The sequence below is a fragment of the Cotesia glomerata genome, linkage group LG9 (assembly GCF_020080835.1).
Source record: "Cotesia glomerata isolate CgM1 linkage group LG9, MPM_Cglom_v2.3, whole genome shotgun sequence".
Lineage (NCBI taxonomy): Eukaryota > Metazoa > Arthropoda > Insecta > Hymenoptera > Braconidae > Cotesia > Cotesia glomerata.
In genome coordinates, this window is record NC_058166.1 from 11,629,655 (window position 1) to 11,648,413 (window position 18,759).

General features: G+C 30.6%; 3 protein-coding genes and 1 long non-coding RNA gene across 7 annotated transcripts in view; 1 reads left to right on the forward strand and 3 right to left on the reverse strand.

The window, feature by feature from the left end:
• The first annotated feature begins 843 nt into the window (after positions 1–843).
• Positions 844–1,853, forward strand: LOC123271917. The gene is made up of 2 exons (XM_044738467.1): positions 844–1,346; positions 1,709–1,853. The coding sequence occupies exons 1-2, from the start codon at positions 859–861 to the stop codon at positions 1,710–1,712; spliced, it is 492 nt and encodes a 163-aa protein (XP_044594402.1). The 5' UTR covers positions 844–858; the 3' UTR covers positions 1,713–1,853.
• An 820-nt stretch (positions 1,854–2,673) lies between these two features.
• The window catches only part of LOC123271923 (general odorant-binding protein 56h-like), a 28,998-nt gene continuing 12,912 nt past the window's right edge, over positions 2,674–18,759 (reverse strand). Inside the window, exons 1-5 of one of the 4 annotated variants that reach the window (XM_044738476.1) lie at positions 10,430–10,548; positions 8,255–8,419; positions 8,066–8,171; positions 3,089–3,147; positions 2,674–2,890 (exon numbers count right to left, since the gene is read on the reverse strand). In XM_044738476.1, the coding sequence (XP_044594411.1) occupies positions 2,855–2,890; positions 3,089–3,147; positions 8,066–8,171; positions 8,255–8,419; positions 10,430–10,477 (414 nt within the window). In that variant the 5' untranslated portion in view covers positions 10,478–10,548 and the 3' untranslated portion in view covers positions 2,674–2,854. Of the gene's footprint in view, positions 2,960–3,058; positions 3,592–8,030; positions 8,172–8,254; positions 8,420–10,429; positions 10,549–18,759 lie in introns of those variants that run through there. The other 3 variants (XM_044738480.1, XM_044738479.1, XM_044738482.1) reach the window with 3 other exon arrangements.
• LOC123271953 lies at positions 6,827–7,562 on the reverse strand. The gene is made up of 2 exons (XR_006510985.1): positions 7,191–7,562; positions 6,827–7,109 (listed from the first exon to the last, which is right to left on the reverse strand). It is a non-coding gene; the product is annotated as an uncharacterized LOC123271953 (long non-coding RNA).
• Positions 15,997–18,476, reverse strand: LOC123271924. Its single transcript, XM_044738483.1, has 5 exons — positions 18,324–18,476; positions 16,623–16,787; positions 16,457–16,565; positions 16,325–16,383; positions 15,997–16,225 (listed from the first exon to the last, which is right to left on the reverse strand). Exons 1-5 carry the CDS (start codon positions 18,375–18,377, stop codon positions 16,202–16,204), a joined length of 411 nt encoding a protein of 136 aa, XP_044594418.1. The 5' UTR covers positions 18,378–18,476; the 3' UTR covers positions 15,997–16,201.

Consider the following 18,759-nt stretch of genomic DNA (forward strand, 5'->3'; position numbering starts at 1 on the left):
CATCGTAATGGTGTCTTAATTGCTCTGACACGGCAATTTACCCAGCCAATCCTTATTTTGCCTGTCTTTCCAAGTATCTTCTGCACTATTGCTGCTGGCAATCGTACCGAAGCAGTTTGAGTACCTCTGTAGGCCGGACGAATTTTAATGACATCTTCAGGTATTTCGTAGTCATTTCCAGCTGCCTCTTGTAAGGCCTTCCGGACATCGTCTTTAGTTGTTTCGTCGTCAATGTCCCGGATTTCAAGCTGTTCCTCTGGGCCTTTACAGATGACTTGCGCTTCTTCTTTAAGGATGCTCTTGATGGTCTTCAGCAAAGCTTGTCCTTTGTCTGCGGTCTTTCTGGAAAGCGTAATGAGCATATTCCCATCATTCGTCTTTTGAACCTTGTCAACGACGTCACGGGTCTGATCTGGTGGGACATCTTTTTTAATCCGACGCAGTATCTCGGCATATTTTGCCTTCTCAACGGGTCGAATAATTAAGGCATCTGGTTTGGTGAATTTTCGCGGTTTTTCCCGCTTAGGCTCCGGCCGAGATTTGTTCACCGGTTGTTTTGAAAAATAAAAAAAAAATAAGAAAAAAATCATTTTTGAAAGTGGTTTTTTTGGAATAACTTTTAAACGGCTCGATGGGTTTGCTCGGTGGGTCTTATATACGTGACTGAATAAAGTAGTCAGTACTTGTCTCGGATAGCTTAACTGGTAGAGCCCTTGGCGCGTAACCGAGAGATCTGGGTTCGATTCCCAGTCTGGGCTGTCTGATTAATTTTTTCAATTACGGAAAAATTCCCACTGAGTAGGTCCCCCCCTTTTCCCCTATCCGTTCTTTCCCAACTCCCGTAAAATTTGCTTTAATATGGCTGAAGCAAGTGGAGAGCTTGATACTTATACTCAAGATTATTCTCCCTTACCTCCTGATGATTTAAAAGCTATTAAACCGATTTACGACGATCTCAGTAATAATAATTTACTTTCAAGATGTGTAGGTGGATTCAATCAGAATAATAATGAGAGCTTCAACCAACTAGTGTGGAAAATATGCCCAAAAACCGTGAATACTAGTTCTACTATCGTACAAATTGCTGCATACATAGCTACTTGTATATTTAATGAAGATACAAATTCATTATTAATGATTATGGATACCCTAGGACTTAATTGTGGGTCTAATTCCCATCGGTATGCTGAAAAATTGGATGCTGCACGTGTGAAAGTGGCAGATCAGCGCGCCAACGACAACACTCGGGAAGGCAGAATGCTTCGTAGGCAACAGCAAATTGATGTTTTGGAAACTTCCACAATGGCTGAAGAACTATTATATGGCCCAGAAATAGATGACTCGATGTAAGTAATTTAATAATTCGTATTTCTGTACGTGAATCTAGTGTGAAACTTTAAACGCGTTTTTCTCAAAACTATGTTTTTTGAACTGGTGACAACTGTAACTCGAAAACCGCTCAGTAGATTTTAATAAAATTTATACAGCTTTTAGAATACATAATAAACTCGGGCCTGATCGAAAGATTTTTTTTTTTCAAAAATTTCGATTTTTTAAGACCAATTAACTGTTGATTTTTTCCCAAAAATCTAGACAAAAATTTCCTGAGGCCGCCATTTTGTTAATTTTTGAAAAAAAAAAAAATCCTTCGATCAGGCCCAGGATTATCTATTTATAAAACTAATTTTTTTCATCCGATTGATTTTAGATGAATCTCCAAGGACTTATGATTGTCACCGCAAGGACCTTTTTTTGGAACTGGGTCAACACAGACAGCTATAACTTTGGAAATTAAATTTTTTTTTTTTTTTGTTTGAAATTTTTGTGACTTCAATTCAAAACATTGTATAATAATGCCATATTACTACTTTTGTAAAATAACATGATTTAATAGCAAAAAAAAAAATACTGAAAATTCTTATTTTTTCGTGCCTCTGACTACCCCTAACCCCTTAACATAAAAAAACCACGTCGATCGCCGCCAACCGCGTAAAAATCGGTTCATTCATTCAAAAGTTATTGCGGTTTAAAAATTTGAAAAATTGTGTTTTATCAAACTTCTATCAGACCTTTAAGCTCGAAGAGCTCAAAAGCATAAAAAATTATCTCTTTAAGCTCAGAGAGCTCAAAATAACACATAAACAGTATTTTTGAGCTCGGAGAGCTCAAAAACATCATTAGTGCAATTTTAAGCACCTAGGTATGAAATGAGCGGGAAGTTGCACGGATGGCCTTCAGAGTTTACCGTTTTTCTAATTTTTTTTATAATATTGCCATAATAATTCCATTTATATACAAATTGGTAGTAATAAATAATTAACGCACGTTCTATTATATTAAGTACTATAAAAACTAGCTATTGATAAATTTACCTCGATGCTGATAATAAATAATAAAGAAATAAAGTTTTTTTTAACTCTTTCATAAAATGACGTAACAATAATATCCATTCGTGCTTGAAATCATTATGAGTGGTATCATAGACTACATATTGCTGCAATTATTGTCAATTTTAACTTAGAAATATGCTGACTTTTCGTTCCAATCTCAGCAAGATTAAAGATCGCATAGCCGTACCTCAACAACATTGTTTATAGATAAATGTTCTACTTTGTTGTGATCTTTACTCAGAAATAGACGAGTGTGATATTTATTCATTTGAAAAAATAACTATTTTATGGTGATGATGTTTATTTATTGGTTCAATATTTTATTAATTTCCTTTCAACATTGTTGATTGTAATATTATAACAACTAATATTATTATTATTATCATTTCATTCGATAATCTTCATTTCGGTTAATTGTCGGGAGCGTAAGCCATCTTAAACAATATCCAAGTTTCCAAAAACATTCAATTTCCAGTATTCAAGAGGGACGGAAGTGGTATCTGTACAACAATGTATGATGTATCATAAAGATTATTTATTATTGTGTCACTCTTGTTATTTGATACTCACACTGTAAATCCAAGTGTTTTAACAAAACACACATGAAGTGTTTTGTTCCTATCTTGAAGCATTGTAGTCACTTTTAAAACACTTCGATTTACAGTGCATTACGTATGATATATTATTGGTGGGCTTACCCTATTATCACGCAGACATTTGACACCGAGATAAGCTGTCTCGCAGTCGTCGGATCCCTCTGTAATTACAATATTTTTAAGTATTGAATTTTTCTCCCAATGGATCACTTTTAGTGAGCTCACACGGAAGAAATACATATGATTAACATTTATGAAAGTATAAAAAAATTTTAATCCAACATAAATAAAAACATTAAATTACTTATATTTGTTTCCGGCAAAAATACACAGTAAAAAATTTTACGTCATTGAGTCAAACATTTTTGACTTTAATATTGAACACATTTTTTATGTTGACTTAACTTAAGGAATAAATGTAAATTTACAGATAAAAGTGTTAAACATTCAATACAAAAATTTTTAACACAAAATTTTATGACGCATCGGCGCAAAATTCTTAACTGTGTAGATATATTTGTGGATATAAATTTTTTTTATGTTTGTTGGGAATGCTAAATATATATTTTTGCCGTAGAGGAAGATATAATTATGTCAGAAAGTAACTAGGGGAAGAACGGGCAGAAAGGATACGTTAATTTAAAAATAAAATAACAAATATAAATTATAATCATATCTATTTTTAACTTTGGCTATTAATTTTTTGGGTAATTGAAGTTTATAATTAAAGTAAAATAAAAACAAAAACAAAGAAATTCTTCTTCGAATTAAAAAAAAAAATGAGTGCATGTAAGCGTCACACGCGATTGAAGTAAAACTTCTTTGGCATTATAAGAGATGGCGATTACATTAAGTTAAAAATAGATACATCGTATGAGAATTTAAGAAGGCATTTATTGATGATGTAACACTAGTAATATATATACATTTATTATCGTTGACCACTATAAATTTTAAAATAATAATTTGATTACTATATCATACTTCAAATATGATATGATTGGTTAATGATAACTGAAATGAGAAATAGTCGAGATTCTTCTAAACCTGTATCAATATTTTTAATTACTATTAGGATAACAATATATTAATCCTCTTCTAAAAAATTGATGGCCGGATGTCGTATCGTTTTACGTCACTTCTGTGAATATTACGGTTATTAATTGGTCGACTGAAATAATGGCGGGATTTTTGAAAGAATGAAGGCGAGCGAAGCGAACATGTTATGCCTAGTGCTATAAAATCAAGGTTATATTGGGTCAGCTGCACGTGTATTCATAATAAATATACACTATTAGGGCATGCTGAGAGGTAGGGAGTATCCATAGCTAGAGTACCAAAATAGTTTACTTCGGTTATTTCCAATTTAAACATCGACTATACAAACTAGTATATACTGAAAATACCTTAGTTACTTGTATGTATAATTAACACACAACTAATTCTATTGTATGATTTTTATAATTATTCAATTTAATATATTTTATTAATTATTTCTTTTTTAAAAATTTTTGATTGATTTGTTTATAAACTATTCATTGACAAAATCAAAAATATTTAAAAACCGGATGGTATAGAAACGAGACGCCGTCTTGCCGTAACGGACTTCCGTTGCATTGTCGTCCAGTTACCTCGTAGTCGCGCCTAAAGAAGTTTTACTTCAAAAAAAGTTTGGAAAATCCAAAAGTGCACGACTCATAATGCTCATTTAATTATGAAAGATTAAAAAAAAAAAACTTAAGAGGTGTCACGGGACACCCGGATGGAACGAAGTTCCTTTCGATTAATTAGTGATGAAATTGTAATAAAATCCAGAGACTCGGTAGAATCTGGCGGCAAGTTCCGTTCAAAAATTCCGTTGTAAATGGAGCACCAGACTACCGACTGTGTTTACTGTAAGCAGAACGCTATTTTGAGGTTGAAAATTTTATTTAATTCTACGGTACTATTTTTTTCTAAATTTTCTATTATAACAGTAGTTCATAACTCATTTTACTCATATTAATTAATTATATTCAATTATAACAATTAATCTACTTAAAATTATTAAATCTAATCAGCACAAACTATAGCAACGCAAAAATTTCGATCCTGACTTTTTTTCGATGGGCAAAGTGCCCTGGAATTATTTATACATAAACTATAGCTTCAAGGGGATAGTTTGCTATGAAAAATGCAGCCAACATGAGATTTAAGTTGGAACCAATTGTCAATTTTTATTATAATTACAAAAAATACTAAAATCTGAACAAAAACAGTTTTACTGTAAAAAAAAATCGCGCCAAATCCACGTTCATAAGACTATTAAAAAAAAAATTTGTTTTTTTCTTTACAAAAAGATATAAAATAAAAAAATTAAAAAATCCAAGTAACCGATATGATTTTATATAATTTTCGGAAATTAAAAAACATTTTGTTGTAAAATTAAAAATTAAGGAAATAATTTTGGAACGTACTTAGTGTGCGTCATTGTTTATGTCAAATTTTTAAGTCCTAATAAATAGATTTTATGAATTTCATAAAAAGTAAAATATTTTGCAACCACGCCCACTAAATACGTTCCAAAAGTATTTCTTTAATTTTACAACAAAATGTTTTTTAATTTCCGAAAATTATATAAAATCATATCGGTTACTTGGATTTTTTAATTTTTTTATTTTATATCTTTTTGTAGAGAAAAAAAATTTTTTTTTACATTTTTAAAGCTAAAAATGAAAATTAATCTAGCTGACATTTGATAACTTTAAGAATTTTTTTTAACAAGTAAATTATGATAAAAAATAATTAGAAAAAAAAATTGACATGTAGAAATTTACAAAAATTAATAATGCAATTTTTTATAAATAATTTTTGGAACAAATTTATTTGTTAAAAAAAATTAAAAAATAGTCAAGTGACTGCTTACTTTAATGTCATAGCTAAAAACAAAAAACTTTTAAATTTAATCAACTCACTCACTTTATATTCATAACTACAAATACAATTTTACATTTTATTTATGTATATAATTTATGTATATAAAAATAAATTGTTGTGCGTTAGTCTCGCTAAAACTCAAAAATAGCTGGACCGATTTTCAAAATTTTTTTTTTGTTTTGTTTGCTATAGTTCAGGGATGGTTTAGAAAAATAAAAATTTTTGAAAAACCCAAAAGTTCAGCTAAAAACAAAAAAAACAAATGAATTGCTGTGTGTTCATTTCACTAAAACTCAAAAACGGCTGGACCGATTTTCAAAATTGTTTTTTGTTTTGTTAGCTATAGTTCAGGAATGATTTAAAAAAATTTTTTTTGGAAAACCCGAAAGTTCAGCTAAAAAAATAAAAAATTGTTAATTTTGTATCGGAATCGCTATTGTTACGCTTGAGCCTCAACCATAAGGTTGCAAGAGTCTACCAAAATTGTTCAATATGTAGGAAAATACGTACAAGTATAATACTGCAGTTATACTACTTACCTATATTCAGTTTGTAGGACATAACCACAAATCTCAAGAAGAAACTTAAGAAGAATGTTTGTCATTACTTTTGTTTTGTTCGTGTTTATTTTCATATTGTTTATATTTATCTATATATATAAAAATGAATAGCTGTGCGTTAGCCTCGCTAAAACTCAAAAACGACTAGACCGATTTAAAAAACTTTCTTTTTGTTATGTTCGCTATAGTTCAGGGATGTTTTCAAAAGAATAAAATTTTTGGAAAACCCGTAAGTTCAGCTAAGGAAATCAACAGATCTAAAATTGTTAATCGTCTATCTTCTGTATATATGGACAAAAAAAATTTCATGAATTCAGTGTTGATTTTTTGGGATCTTGATTTTCAGGCAATAATAAGAAGCGAGTTTTATTTAAAAACTTGAGAAAATTCTAACTGTACTTCATACAGCCAGTATTTATTTTTTATCGAAGTAGATTAGAGTTTAAAGATTGATAATCGCTGATCGAAAGGTGTAACAAAATATATTGTAGGTGATATGAAGTTCACCGGGTCAGCTAGTACATTATAGAAATAATATGTCAGAAATAAGTGACTAAAGTTGCATTCGTGTCAAGTATCTCGGATAGCTCATCTGGTAGAGACCTTGCCTCGTAACCAATCTACCCAGGTTCGACTCCCCGGTCGAACTATAAAATATTGATTTTTTTGTTATGTACGTAGTAAAAAATTTTTATTGTGCTTCGTTTTTTTACCGATAAATTACCTACCGATGGAAAAAAGTGACAAATTCTGATAATCTGCCATATCAATAAGTGTTTTGTCCAACTTCACTAAAAGTTCATATTAAGACTTGTACTACAAGATATTGAGAAAAGTTAAAGTGAATTTCTGGCACTAGATTGTACATAAGTTGGATTGCATTTTAACGTTAACTTTTACAATTTGATAGCTATCAGGGTTATTTTCGTTTCTTCTTTCTAAATAAAATAAAATTTTATTACAATTCCTTCACTAATTAATCGAAAGGAACTTCGTTCTATCCGGGTGTCCCTTGACACTTCTCAAGTTTTTTTCCGTTTCTAGTGCACTAAATCAATTTTTGAAAATTTATCTCCATTAAATTATCTTGACAATAGTATGCAAAATATCTTGATTCCGTGAACTAACAAGAATATAATAATGAAAATAGTTGCCGAAATGAGGTGAAAAAAATTTTTCGATCGTAAAGCACTCTCTGATGCTTCGCATCATGAGCCGTGCAAAAGTCAACATTATCCGTTTTTCCCTACCAGGGCGGGCAAAATGAATACTCAGGTCACTCAAAACGAATACTGATTGGAAAATAACATGTTAATCAAAACAATCATCGCAAAAATATGAACAGCGTCCCGAATGTGGAGAAAAAAATTTTACGATTTAAAATTTTAATTTTTTTCCTAAATTTCAATATTTATTTTAAAAAAATTTCACAAGTCTGCAAAACCAATGCTTTATCGATAACGGTAAGTGTAGTTACATAATAGATTGATAGATTGCAGTCTAAAATGTTTCTATCGACCAACCAGCGATTTAAAACGATTATTCATTTTACCCGCCCTCTCCGTCCCCTAAGGAATGTTTAAATAATTATGATAAAACTTACTCTCGTCACTGCATTTTGCCAACAGTTCTACAACCTTATCACGATTTGGAAAATCATCCGGAAGCGTCTCGAAAATTTTGTCTTTGTTGAAACTTCCGTGAACAAGCTAAAAAAAAAACTTTGAATCGATTAATTATATCATACTTTCATGTGATTAATTGATTAAAAAAAAAACAAAAGTATACGTACAATATCATCTTCTCTAGCCAAGCAAGCAACGAAACATTTTATTTTTTTATTAGGTTCTTCCCCATGACTAAATATATCCTTTACAGGTATTTCATTGAGTTGTGTTTCAGAGGCACATCTCTTGGCAGTTTCTAATCCCCTTGCCCCCACATTGCCTCCGAGTAGCTAAATTGTAAAGAATAAATATTAATAACAAAATACATTAAATATGACATATATACCCGACTAGAAATTTCAGTGAGGCAGTGATTTGGTGCAAGTAAGGCATGCCGAATTCCAAACTTGCGGTAAGTGAGGCATCCAAACCTGGCCGAAGTTTGGGATGTAACGCAGCTGCGAGACTCAGCCTAACTTGGCTTCCTAATTAGGCTGCAGTTTGGAAACCACACTTGCTGGTGATTGTCTAAACCTCATTCGGTCCAAATTTGGCTACCTAAGTAAGCAGCATTTAGGAAACCAAATTCGCAAGGAAGAATCCAAATTTAATTCTTTCTTGGTTTTTATTTAGCTTTTTTATTATCAAGTGAAAATTAATAATAACAAATGCTTATTTTTTTATCTACTTTTACTATTTTAAGTATAAACATGGAATTTAGGACTAAATTTTTCAAATATTTCGCGAATAAAAAAAAACAAATTTTTTTTGCTTTTATTTAATGTTATTTTTTATTATTTAATTTTAGTTTTTCGGTAATTTTTTTTTATTTTTTGGAGCATTTTTTTATGTAAAGAAGTTTTGTTTGATTGGTAGATTTGATAAGTCAAGGGGGAAGGAGATGATGTAGGAGTTAGATACATTAGTCTCACATAACACTTAACTTTACTTCACACTCGCCTTAATAGTAATTATTAATTATTAAAAATCGTACATATCGAACGCGAGACTCGAACACTGTACCCGGCGCACGAGGGCCCTATACCATACCGCGACGCTATGCCGATGATGAGCGACTTCGTACCTCAAGATACTTATAAGCACGATCAATATTCGACTTGCCTAATTTAAAACAAATAAAATTCGAATTGGGGTAGCCTAAGTTCGGAAAGCCAAGTTCGCTCCAAACTGGCAAAACTCAGGTTATCGTTACTTGAATCCAGTCCAGCATTCCCATGATATATCAGACTTAAGGAATCTATGAGACTTCCCTAGTTACGTCCAAGTTTGGCAAGCCGAACTTCAGCAATTATTTAGGGTTACCGTTATTACAAATCAGTCCGGCATTTCCATAATATGCCAGATTTCGGCAATGCCACACAGTTTCAGGATCACAACCGAATTTGGAATATTTTCGGCATGCCAATTTTCGTTCTGCCTACCTTAGTTTTTATGAGGTGCAACTTAAGCAGGCCTAAGTTAGGCAAACCAAATTTGTCCCTCACTAATTCTTCGACATTTCTCACTACAATTTCTAGTCAGTAGTTTGACATACTATTAGTAAGCCTGACTTGCATGAAGTCACGGTTACCGAAGATTTACCGAAGTTTGGTTTGCCAAACTTGAGCATAGCGTGGAAAACCTACGGCAGTTCGAAGTTTGATATACTATTGGTATGCCTGAATTGCATGAAATCACAGTTACCGAAGATTTGCCGAAGTTTGGTTTGCCGAATTTGGGTGTAGCTTGGAAAAGCTACGGCAGAACGAAGTTTGACAAACTATTTATGTGCCTGACTTGCATAAACTCACGGTTACCGAAGATTTGCTAAAATTTGGTTTGCCAAACTTGGGTGAAGCTTGGAAAACCTACGGCAGAACGAAGTTTGACAAACTATTAGTGTGCCTGATTTGCATGAAATCACGGTTATCGAAGATTTGCCGAAGTTTGGTTTGCCAAACTTGGTCATTGCTTGGAAAACCAACGGCAGTCCAAAGTTAGACATACTATTGGTATGCCTGACTTGCATGAAATCACAGTTACCAAAGATTTGTCGAAGTTTGGTTTGCCGAATTTGGACGTAGCTTGGAAAAACTGCGGCAGTGCTGAACTTTGGCTTACCTATAGTAGAATTAATAAGGCGTAAACTAGGCTTACCAAAGTTCGGAAAGCCAAACTTGCCCCAAACTGATTGTTCGGCAATGCCTCACGAAATTTCTAGTCGGGTAATTGTTTAAAAACTAATTTGTCAAATTAATATTCAAAATTTACGGATGATATATATTTTTAAAAATACTTACACCCACAGTCAGAACACAAAAAATCAATACCACAGTAGCCACACGCATTGTTGCGAAAAATATACAATGTTTGTATATAGTACGATTAGAAAAATGATATTCGAACCGTGAAATAATTTGCCTTATATACCCAATGCAAAATAATTACCTCTTATGACTTGACATGAATTATAATTAATATGTACGATATCCTATTATTATGTTATTATGTTTTTCTTGTAGATTTTTTTAAACTATTCTCGATCATTTTTTCATCCGTACGCAGAAAATTGTTCTTACAAATGTGATTTTATTAATTTGACCTCGTTGATTATGTCATTATTTTTTCATGTCGTAAAGATCGATAATTAAGGATTTAAATAATTTGTAATTATTCTTAATACTAATATTTAGAATCACCTCGGTAATGTCAGAAAGACAAAAAGATTTAACAATAATAATATACGAGATGTATCGGGAAATTCAAAATTCGTACGCACGGTTTCGATAGGGAAAAAAAAAAAAAAAAAAAAAAAAAAAAAAATTTAATTTTTTTCGGCAATAACATTTTTATTTCTCTAAAAAAAAAAAATAGAGTGAAGGATTAATTTGTATTAGTAAATCAAAGATCGAAGGTTATAAATGTGAAAAAAGTTTGGCAAATCTACAAGTGCATGATTTATAATGCTTATGTGATTGTAGGAAACAAAACAACGAAAGAAAAACGTTTTAATTTAACATTTTATTGAATCTTTGAAATTTTTGCGTTAATAAATGTGCACATACACTATATTTGTATAATTAAGAAAAAAAAAAAAAAAAACTATAAAATTCTATTAAGTTAAAAATAAATGAAAAGTGGAATAATATTCAATATTTCATTTAATATTTAAATGAAATAAATTGCTCCTCTTAAGAATTTTTTTCTTACCAGAAATAAAAAAAGTAATTATAATAAAGATAAAATGAAGATTTTATTATTCAATCCGATCGATCAATTCTAGTGAATGTCATGAGCCATGACATAAAAACGTTTATTTCAAGACTTAGAGATTATTAACAAATTAACTTAATATCTTAATCTACCTAAATATGAGTAGGAGATGTCTAACTGGGGCTGAAAGTTCTATAGTGACAAAACAATCCGAACAAAAACAGTTTCACTGTAAAAAAATCGCGCCAAGTCCACGTTCATAAGACTATTAAGAAAAAAAAATTTTTTTTTTTCTTTACAAAAAGATATAAAATAGAAAAATTAAAAAATCCAAGTAACCGATATGATTGTATATAATTTTCGGAAATTAAAAAAAATTTTGTTGTAAATTTAAAAATTAAGAAAAAAATTTTGGAACGTACTTGGTGTGCGTCATTGTGTATTTCAATTTTTTTAAAGTGCTAGTAAATAGATTTTACGAATTTCATTCAAAGTAAAATATTTTGCAACCATGCACACTAAATACGTTCCAAAATTTTTTTTTTAATTTTTAAATTTACAACAAAATTTTTTTTAATTTCCGAAAATCATAAACAATCATATTGGTTACTTGGATTTTTTAATTTTTTTATTTGATATCTTTTTGTAAAGAAAAAAACAAATTTTTTTTTTAATAGTCTTATGAACGTGGATTTGGCGCGATTTTTTTTTACAGTAAAACTGTTTTTGTTCAGATTTTAGTATTTTTTGTAATTATAATAAAAATTTACAATTGGTACCAACTTAAATCTCGCGTTGGCTGCATTTTTTATAACAAACTATCCTCTTGAAGCTACAGTTTATGTAAAAATAATTCCAGCGCACTCTGGCGGGTGTAGATGCAAGCTGTGAAATATCTTTTTTAACTGTAGTTTCCCATCTAATGAAGAATTACTATGCATTCTCGAATTATTTAGTCTGTGGCAGATCACTTTGCCCATCGAAATAAAAAGGCCATTCGGCAGCCGAAATGGAAGTAGATTTTTCAAATAAAGAAAATTGATTTTTAATAAAATAATATGATAACATCAATAATGTATAACTTATTTATGAATTAAAAACAAAATTCAATAATAAATTTAAAACTATTTAGAACAAATTTTGGAAAAAAAATTAACTTTTGAAGAAAAAGTTTCTCAAAGAATTGCAAAGATTATAAAATTTGAATTATAAATGACTAAATTTTAAATAACTGCTCAGGAACAACAATTTGCAAATCAATCAGATGTTTGAAACCGGATAAAATTTTAATTGAAGAAAACAATATATAGAACTAATTTGTGACATATTTACTGACGAATTACCTGAAAACTTTACACGAAAGACTAATCATTACCGTAATTATTGAATTTACATCATGATTAAGCTATGATGCAGACAATAATTCTAAAACGGCTGCAACAGTAAAACTGTTTCATTAAACGAATTCTAAAAGGAGTAATATTGAGACTATTACCACTTCAAAGTAGTGGAAATTGAAGCTTATTAAAAGAGCTTTACGATGCATTTTACCGAATTTTGATATCTTGTCTCGATCAGTAATTATATCAAGTTGAAGTAGTAAAAACATCAATTTTTACGATTTTCAAAATTTCAAAATCCTGTCATTTCCAAATTACTCGCCCGATTAAGCTCATCTTCGAACTTAACCTTGGTCTTGATCGATAGATAAAGCATGTTGAGTTTGAGAAGAATCGGTTATAAATTAAAAACGCTATCGTGCTGACAAGCCGCGTTATATCGTATAAATATATATGTATGTATATATATATATATATATATATATATATATATATATATATATATATATATATATATATATATAAATACATACATATATAAACTTTTGAACTATATACATTTTCTGACTCAGCTCGACAAACTGAGTCAGAAAACGACTAAATTTTTTCAAAGTTGCGCCATGAGGACGGCTGCAATAGTTAGATTTTTATAAAATCTACTAAAAAAGTCAGGATCGAAATTTTTGCGTTGCTATAGTTTGTGCTGATTAAATTTAGTAATTTCAAGTAGATTAATTGTTATAAGTGAATATGATTAATTAATAACAGTGAAATAAAGTATGAATTACTGTTATAATATACAATTTAGGAAAAAAAAAGTACCGTAGAATTAAATAAAATTTTGCAACCTCAAAATACCGTTTCGCTTACAGTAAACATAGTCGGTAGTCTGGCGATCCGTTGACAACGGATTTGAACGGAACTTGGCGCCAGATTCTACCGAATCTGTGGATATTGCTTTATTAATAGTTACCTAGAAGTTACACTCCTCGGTAACTCATATTTATATCGTAGTCTATACATCAACCAAGTAGTATGTAGTTAGGTGTGTACCATAATACACTGAAGAGACCAAGATACATACCAAAGTCAAAATTGCTAATATTTACTACTCCAGCAGATACTCATAATTTCCAGCTAACTATAGTTGTTATAATATTCAAATTTGTATGGTATTGCATGGATCATAAATAGAAGAGACCGATAATTCTTGAATTCGGAAATAAAATTTTTTTCTTCTAATAACTATTAAATTCACTGTGATCGTGGGCATCGCATAATGCGGCCCTTAATTTATTACCATTTTAAAATAAAAAATGGACAAAAAAAATCAATTTACCTACTTAATATGGTAGACTAGATAAAATTTACGGAAAGCCTAATAAAATTGACGGTAGACTACGGTAAAATTTGTTGAAAAAAAAAATTCAAAAATTATCTCACTTACCGACAGATAATAATATGTCATGTTCCAACATTTAAATTTACTTGAATGCTAAACATTAGAATTGACCGATAAGGCTGAATAAAAATCTTTATTGTATGTTTCGTCATGAAAAAAATCAGCTTGCTATAATAATAAACTGATAAAAATAATACAAATAAATAATTATGAAAAAAATTTTTTTTAAGAATAAATGACTTTAATTAACCTAGAGGCAACTGTCTTGCTTACAACGCACATGCGCACCTACTAAATGCTATACCTGTTTATGCTTAATATTAGTTTTTCATTAATTATAGTTAAGGAACACCGAGTTAAATAGCTAATTGAGGAACCAAATCTTGTAAGAGATTAAACGAGTCTATTATAGTTCAGAGCTTTCAAACTACTTCACGGGCGGTGTACACTAATTTTCTTTACATCCAGTCAAAAGTATAGAAAAAATGTTGCATCGAAATTGTATGTTACACGCCAAAGAAGGAAAATAGGGCGTTCCAATCTGCGTGTAAAATTGCCCTTGAGTCGAAGATAAGGGTGGCAGTACGCGAATCGGGATATTCTACATTCTTCCCCCGTGTGTGTACTATTTTTAACTTCCCCCTAAGAAAATTGAAAATTGCAGTTTTTTGCAATTTTTTGCCCTTTTTTGAGGTTTTTTGCATTTTACTCAAAGATGGAGGGTGACCGGGCCAAACAGACTTGAAATTCGGATTCAGCTGGTCGAAATACATGTCGGTAGGTAGGTCCGGTCCAATGTACATTCCACTTTTTAACTTCCTGCTAAGAAAATCACAGATTTTCCAAAATCGGGAAATTATTGTTTTCACCCCGTTTTTCGAAGTTTTTATCAGATCTCGATGTTTTGAGGTCCTAGGAAGCTTCCCTGACTATTCCCGCGATGGTGTCTGTATGTCTGTATGTATGTATGTGTTTGAGTGTGTGTGTGTGTGTGCGTGCGTGTGTGTGTGTGTGTGTGTGTGTGTGTGTGTGTGTGTGTGTGTGTGTGTGTGTGTGTGTGTGTGTGTGTGTATGTATGATTCGGATCGATAGATTTTGAGAAATCTTGAAAAAACTGCGAAAAAAAATTTTTTTAAATGTGGTTTTTTTTTAATAACTTTCAAACAGCTTGAACGATCAATTCCAAAAATTAATCAGCTCTTAACATCGAAAAACCACGTCGATCGTCACCAAGCCGGTCAAAGCCGGTTAATTCGTTCGTGAGTTATCGTTGACGAAAGAAATCGAAAAAAAGTGTTTTTTTCGAATTACACCGAAATTTCCGGTCTGATCAATTTGTGTTTGAAAATATATTATAGAGTTTGAAAAATTGCGTCGAATTCCGCCAACCGCGTGGAAGCGGTACATTCATTCAAAAGTTATTGCGATTTGAAAATTCAAAAAATAGTGTTTTATTAAACTCGTATCAGACTTTTGAGCTCGGAGAGCTCAAAACTACATGAAAATTATATTTTTGAGCTTGAAGAGCTCAAAAACGTAATAAGTGCAATTTCGAGCGCTTAATTACGAAAGTAGCGGGAAGTTGCAGGGATGGCCTTCAGGGTTCAACCGTTTTCCTAATTTTTTTTCATCATGTCTGCCTCAAAAATTTAGGTTTCTGCCCTATCTTGCGGGAAGGAAGTACGACTTTTACATGATAGAATAACATATACAACCATATGAACTGCGTGACATTTGCACTAACCTCCCCACAAAAAAAAAAATGGCACAAAATTTAAATTTTTGGTTAAAAATATGATGAAAAAATTTTCTATCGTAAAGCACTCTTTAATCCTTCGCATTATGATGAAATAAATATGAGTAAGTTGAAAGCAGCGATTTAATATTTTTAAGTAGTAAATATAAAAATTAAGTTTTTAAGACATTATTTATTGATCAAGACAACAGATTTATTTTTTAATTTCAAAGACAACAATATTTTTATTTAGAAGAAATTTTCGAATGACTGTTTTCTCGATTATTCATTTAAGAATCACCTTAACCGCTGATAGTCCATGAATCAATTACCAAAATATGCAAAATTCTTTTTTCAAAGCAATGTTGACTCTTCTAACCATTTATCCCATTAAGAGACTTGGAACCTATCGCAAATAATTATTTATTATAATTTAATTAATATCATTATTTAAATTTTATTAATAAAAAATTAACAAAAAAAAATTGAATTATAATTTTCTTACATTTTTCTCGTGGAAACAATTAAATATCATTTGGGCTCTATCACATGGATCAGCAGCCACTGAAAAAAAATTTTTTTTCAATTAACATTAAGAACATTCATCTTTTTTGGCGATGGATATTATGACACTCACTTTTAGTTCCACATTCATTTGCAGCATTGACTATGGCATCACGATTTGGTAAGCCTTCAGGAATTTTACTTACGATCTTATCAATCATTAAGGAACCATCTGCATTCACCTAAACCCAAAAATTTATTATTATCATTATTTTTTAATTTAAACAAAAGTTACATACCAGGCCAAGTTCCTTGACAATACAGGCGGCGTGACAAAAGAATTGACGGTCGTTAATCATTTCACCACTAATCACGCGATCAATGATACTACTGTCCACAGGAGTGCTCCGGTCACAATCCCTGCGAGCTCTTCCAAATTTAACGAGATCTTCAGGTGTTACTGCCTATTAATATCAATGGCAAATATTAAATAATAAATATATCACCCAAATAGAATTATGTCAAGCAATGATGAGAATTTTGTGATTTCTGGATGGAAATTCGTTGAATTATTCAATAAACCCGCAAAGAAAAAATTAGTTATTAATTATGTTTATATGTTAACTTAAATATATGCTAATAGTATAGGTGGCGTATATGATATATCTGTAGGCCACCTCTGAAATTTTCCGCCACGTACAAAACGATTGAAAAATGAGCTATTTTGAAGTTTTGAGCTTGTCAAGCTCAAAAACATAACTTTTATTCTTTTTCAAACTCGAAATTCTAGTGGTTGTTGAGAACATACTTCTTTTAAAATTTTTAATTGCGATATTTTCCGAACGAATCAATCGTTATTGATAAGACTCGCAGCATTCGACGCAGTTATTTAAACACAAAAATATTATCAGTTACCTACCAAACTATTCGATGTAAAATTTTGAAGTTATAGTAAAAAAAAAACTTTTTTGGAATTTTCAAAAATTAAATATTTCACGAACGAATTAACTGATTTTGACGAGATTGGCGGCATTCTATGCAGTTTTTGAGAACTTGTAGTGATTCTCCTCCACCGAAAACGATTGAAAAACCATTGTCTTGATTTAAAATAGTACCGTCCAACAATTCATCTTTTACCAAAATTATGAAAACTTATTTATTGAAAAATAAGTACTATAATAGCTCACAACCGAAATTTCAGATCGATTCACCTCACGCTTTCTGAGCAGTTAATTTTCGATAGTACTTCTTTTACACAAAAAGGTATGGAGAGCCGATAAAGTTAGAATGAAACCTAGTCGCATCACTCGCGCCGTACGGAAGATTTTACATTAATTGCACGACTTTACTACCTTAAGTAGAGAAATTTTTTTTAATTTTTAAGTGAATACTACTTGATTCAATCATTTGTCATGTTGATTTCAGACAATGAAACTTTTTTAAATGATTTTTTGGATTTAAAAATTTTTCTCTTGATTCAAGTTATATTTTTTAATGTATTTTCGTTATTATAAGCATACAAATGAATAGCTTTAATTGAATTAAGTAAAAATTATTTTTATAAAATTTAACCAATTCTTCAAACAAAAAAATGAAGTATCACAAAATTTCACGAAATTACTTTCCTGTATTAAGAACATTAAATCTTAAGAGAAGGATTTTTTTTCCTAGTGTATTAAACATCAATATTTGAAATATCAAAGTAAGAAAATAATGACTTTTTAAAAATATAGTGATAGTTGAATGATTTTTTTAGTGAAAATAAAATTTTTCGTGTTAAAATATCCTGGTATTTAAAGTAAAAAAACCAAGAATCATATTAATGCTTACTAGCATTGAACTTATGAGATTCATAAAACCAATTACTCTGTCACTATGTCAATTCTCTGATTGCATGTAATTATTTTTTTTTCTTGCATTAAAATGAATTATTTTTTCACCACTGCTATTAAAACTCACTAAAACTTCGAAAAAATTGAAATTAAAAATATTAAACTTACCGCTTCTGTGACAATAACTGCTGCGAAAACTAAAACAACCGCGAATCGATGCATGATTAAAGATTTTTAATCGGAAAATGGTATTTAATCGTTGATACCTTAGCTTATATACAGAATCCATCTAACTAATTTCCAATCACATCTTCCAGGAAAAAATAATCGTCGAATGACCGATACGAGAAACACATCGATAAATTTTCCGCTTTGCTGTTCATTAAATCATTACCTCGTCACTGATACATAATAAACCAATAAAGTTTTTCTCATATTTTTTATAAAATTAGTCAGCATTATTATCCATCCGTGCTTAAAATCGTTATCATTCCCATCATAGACTACATATCACTGCAATGATTATTAATTTTAACTTATAAATATTCCGAATTTTTGTCAATATTCCTGAAAGATTAAAGGTCGCATCGGAGTATCTCAAAAA

What these genes read in the sequence shown, in the direction of transcription:
- LOC123271917 (XM_044738467.1), top strand. Translation starts at nt 859, where the DNA reads ATGGCTGAAGCAAGTGGAGAGCTTGATACTTATACTCAAGATTATTCT.
- LOC123271924 (XM_044738483.1), bottom strand. Translation starts at nt 18,377, where the DNA reads ATGCATCGATTCGCGGTTGTTTTAGTTTTCGCAGCAGTTATTGTCACA. An exon ending in CAGTTATTGTCACAGAAGCG is followed by an intron (nt 16,788 to 18,323) that starts GTAAGTTTAATA and finishes TGATATTAATAG; the next exon opens with GCAGTAACACCTGAAGATCT. An exon ending in TTGTCAAGGAACTTGGCCTG is followed by an intron (nt 16,566 to 16,622) that starts GTATGTAACTTT and finishes TTTTGGGTTTAG; the next exon opens with GTGAATGCAGATGGTTCCTT.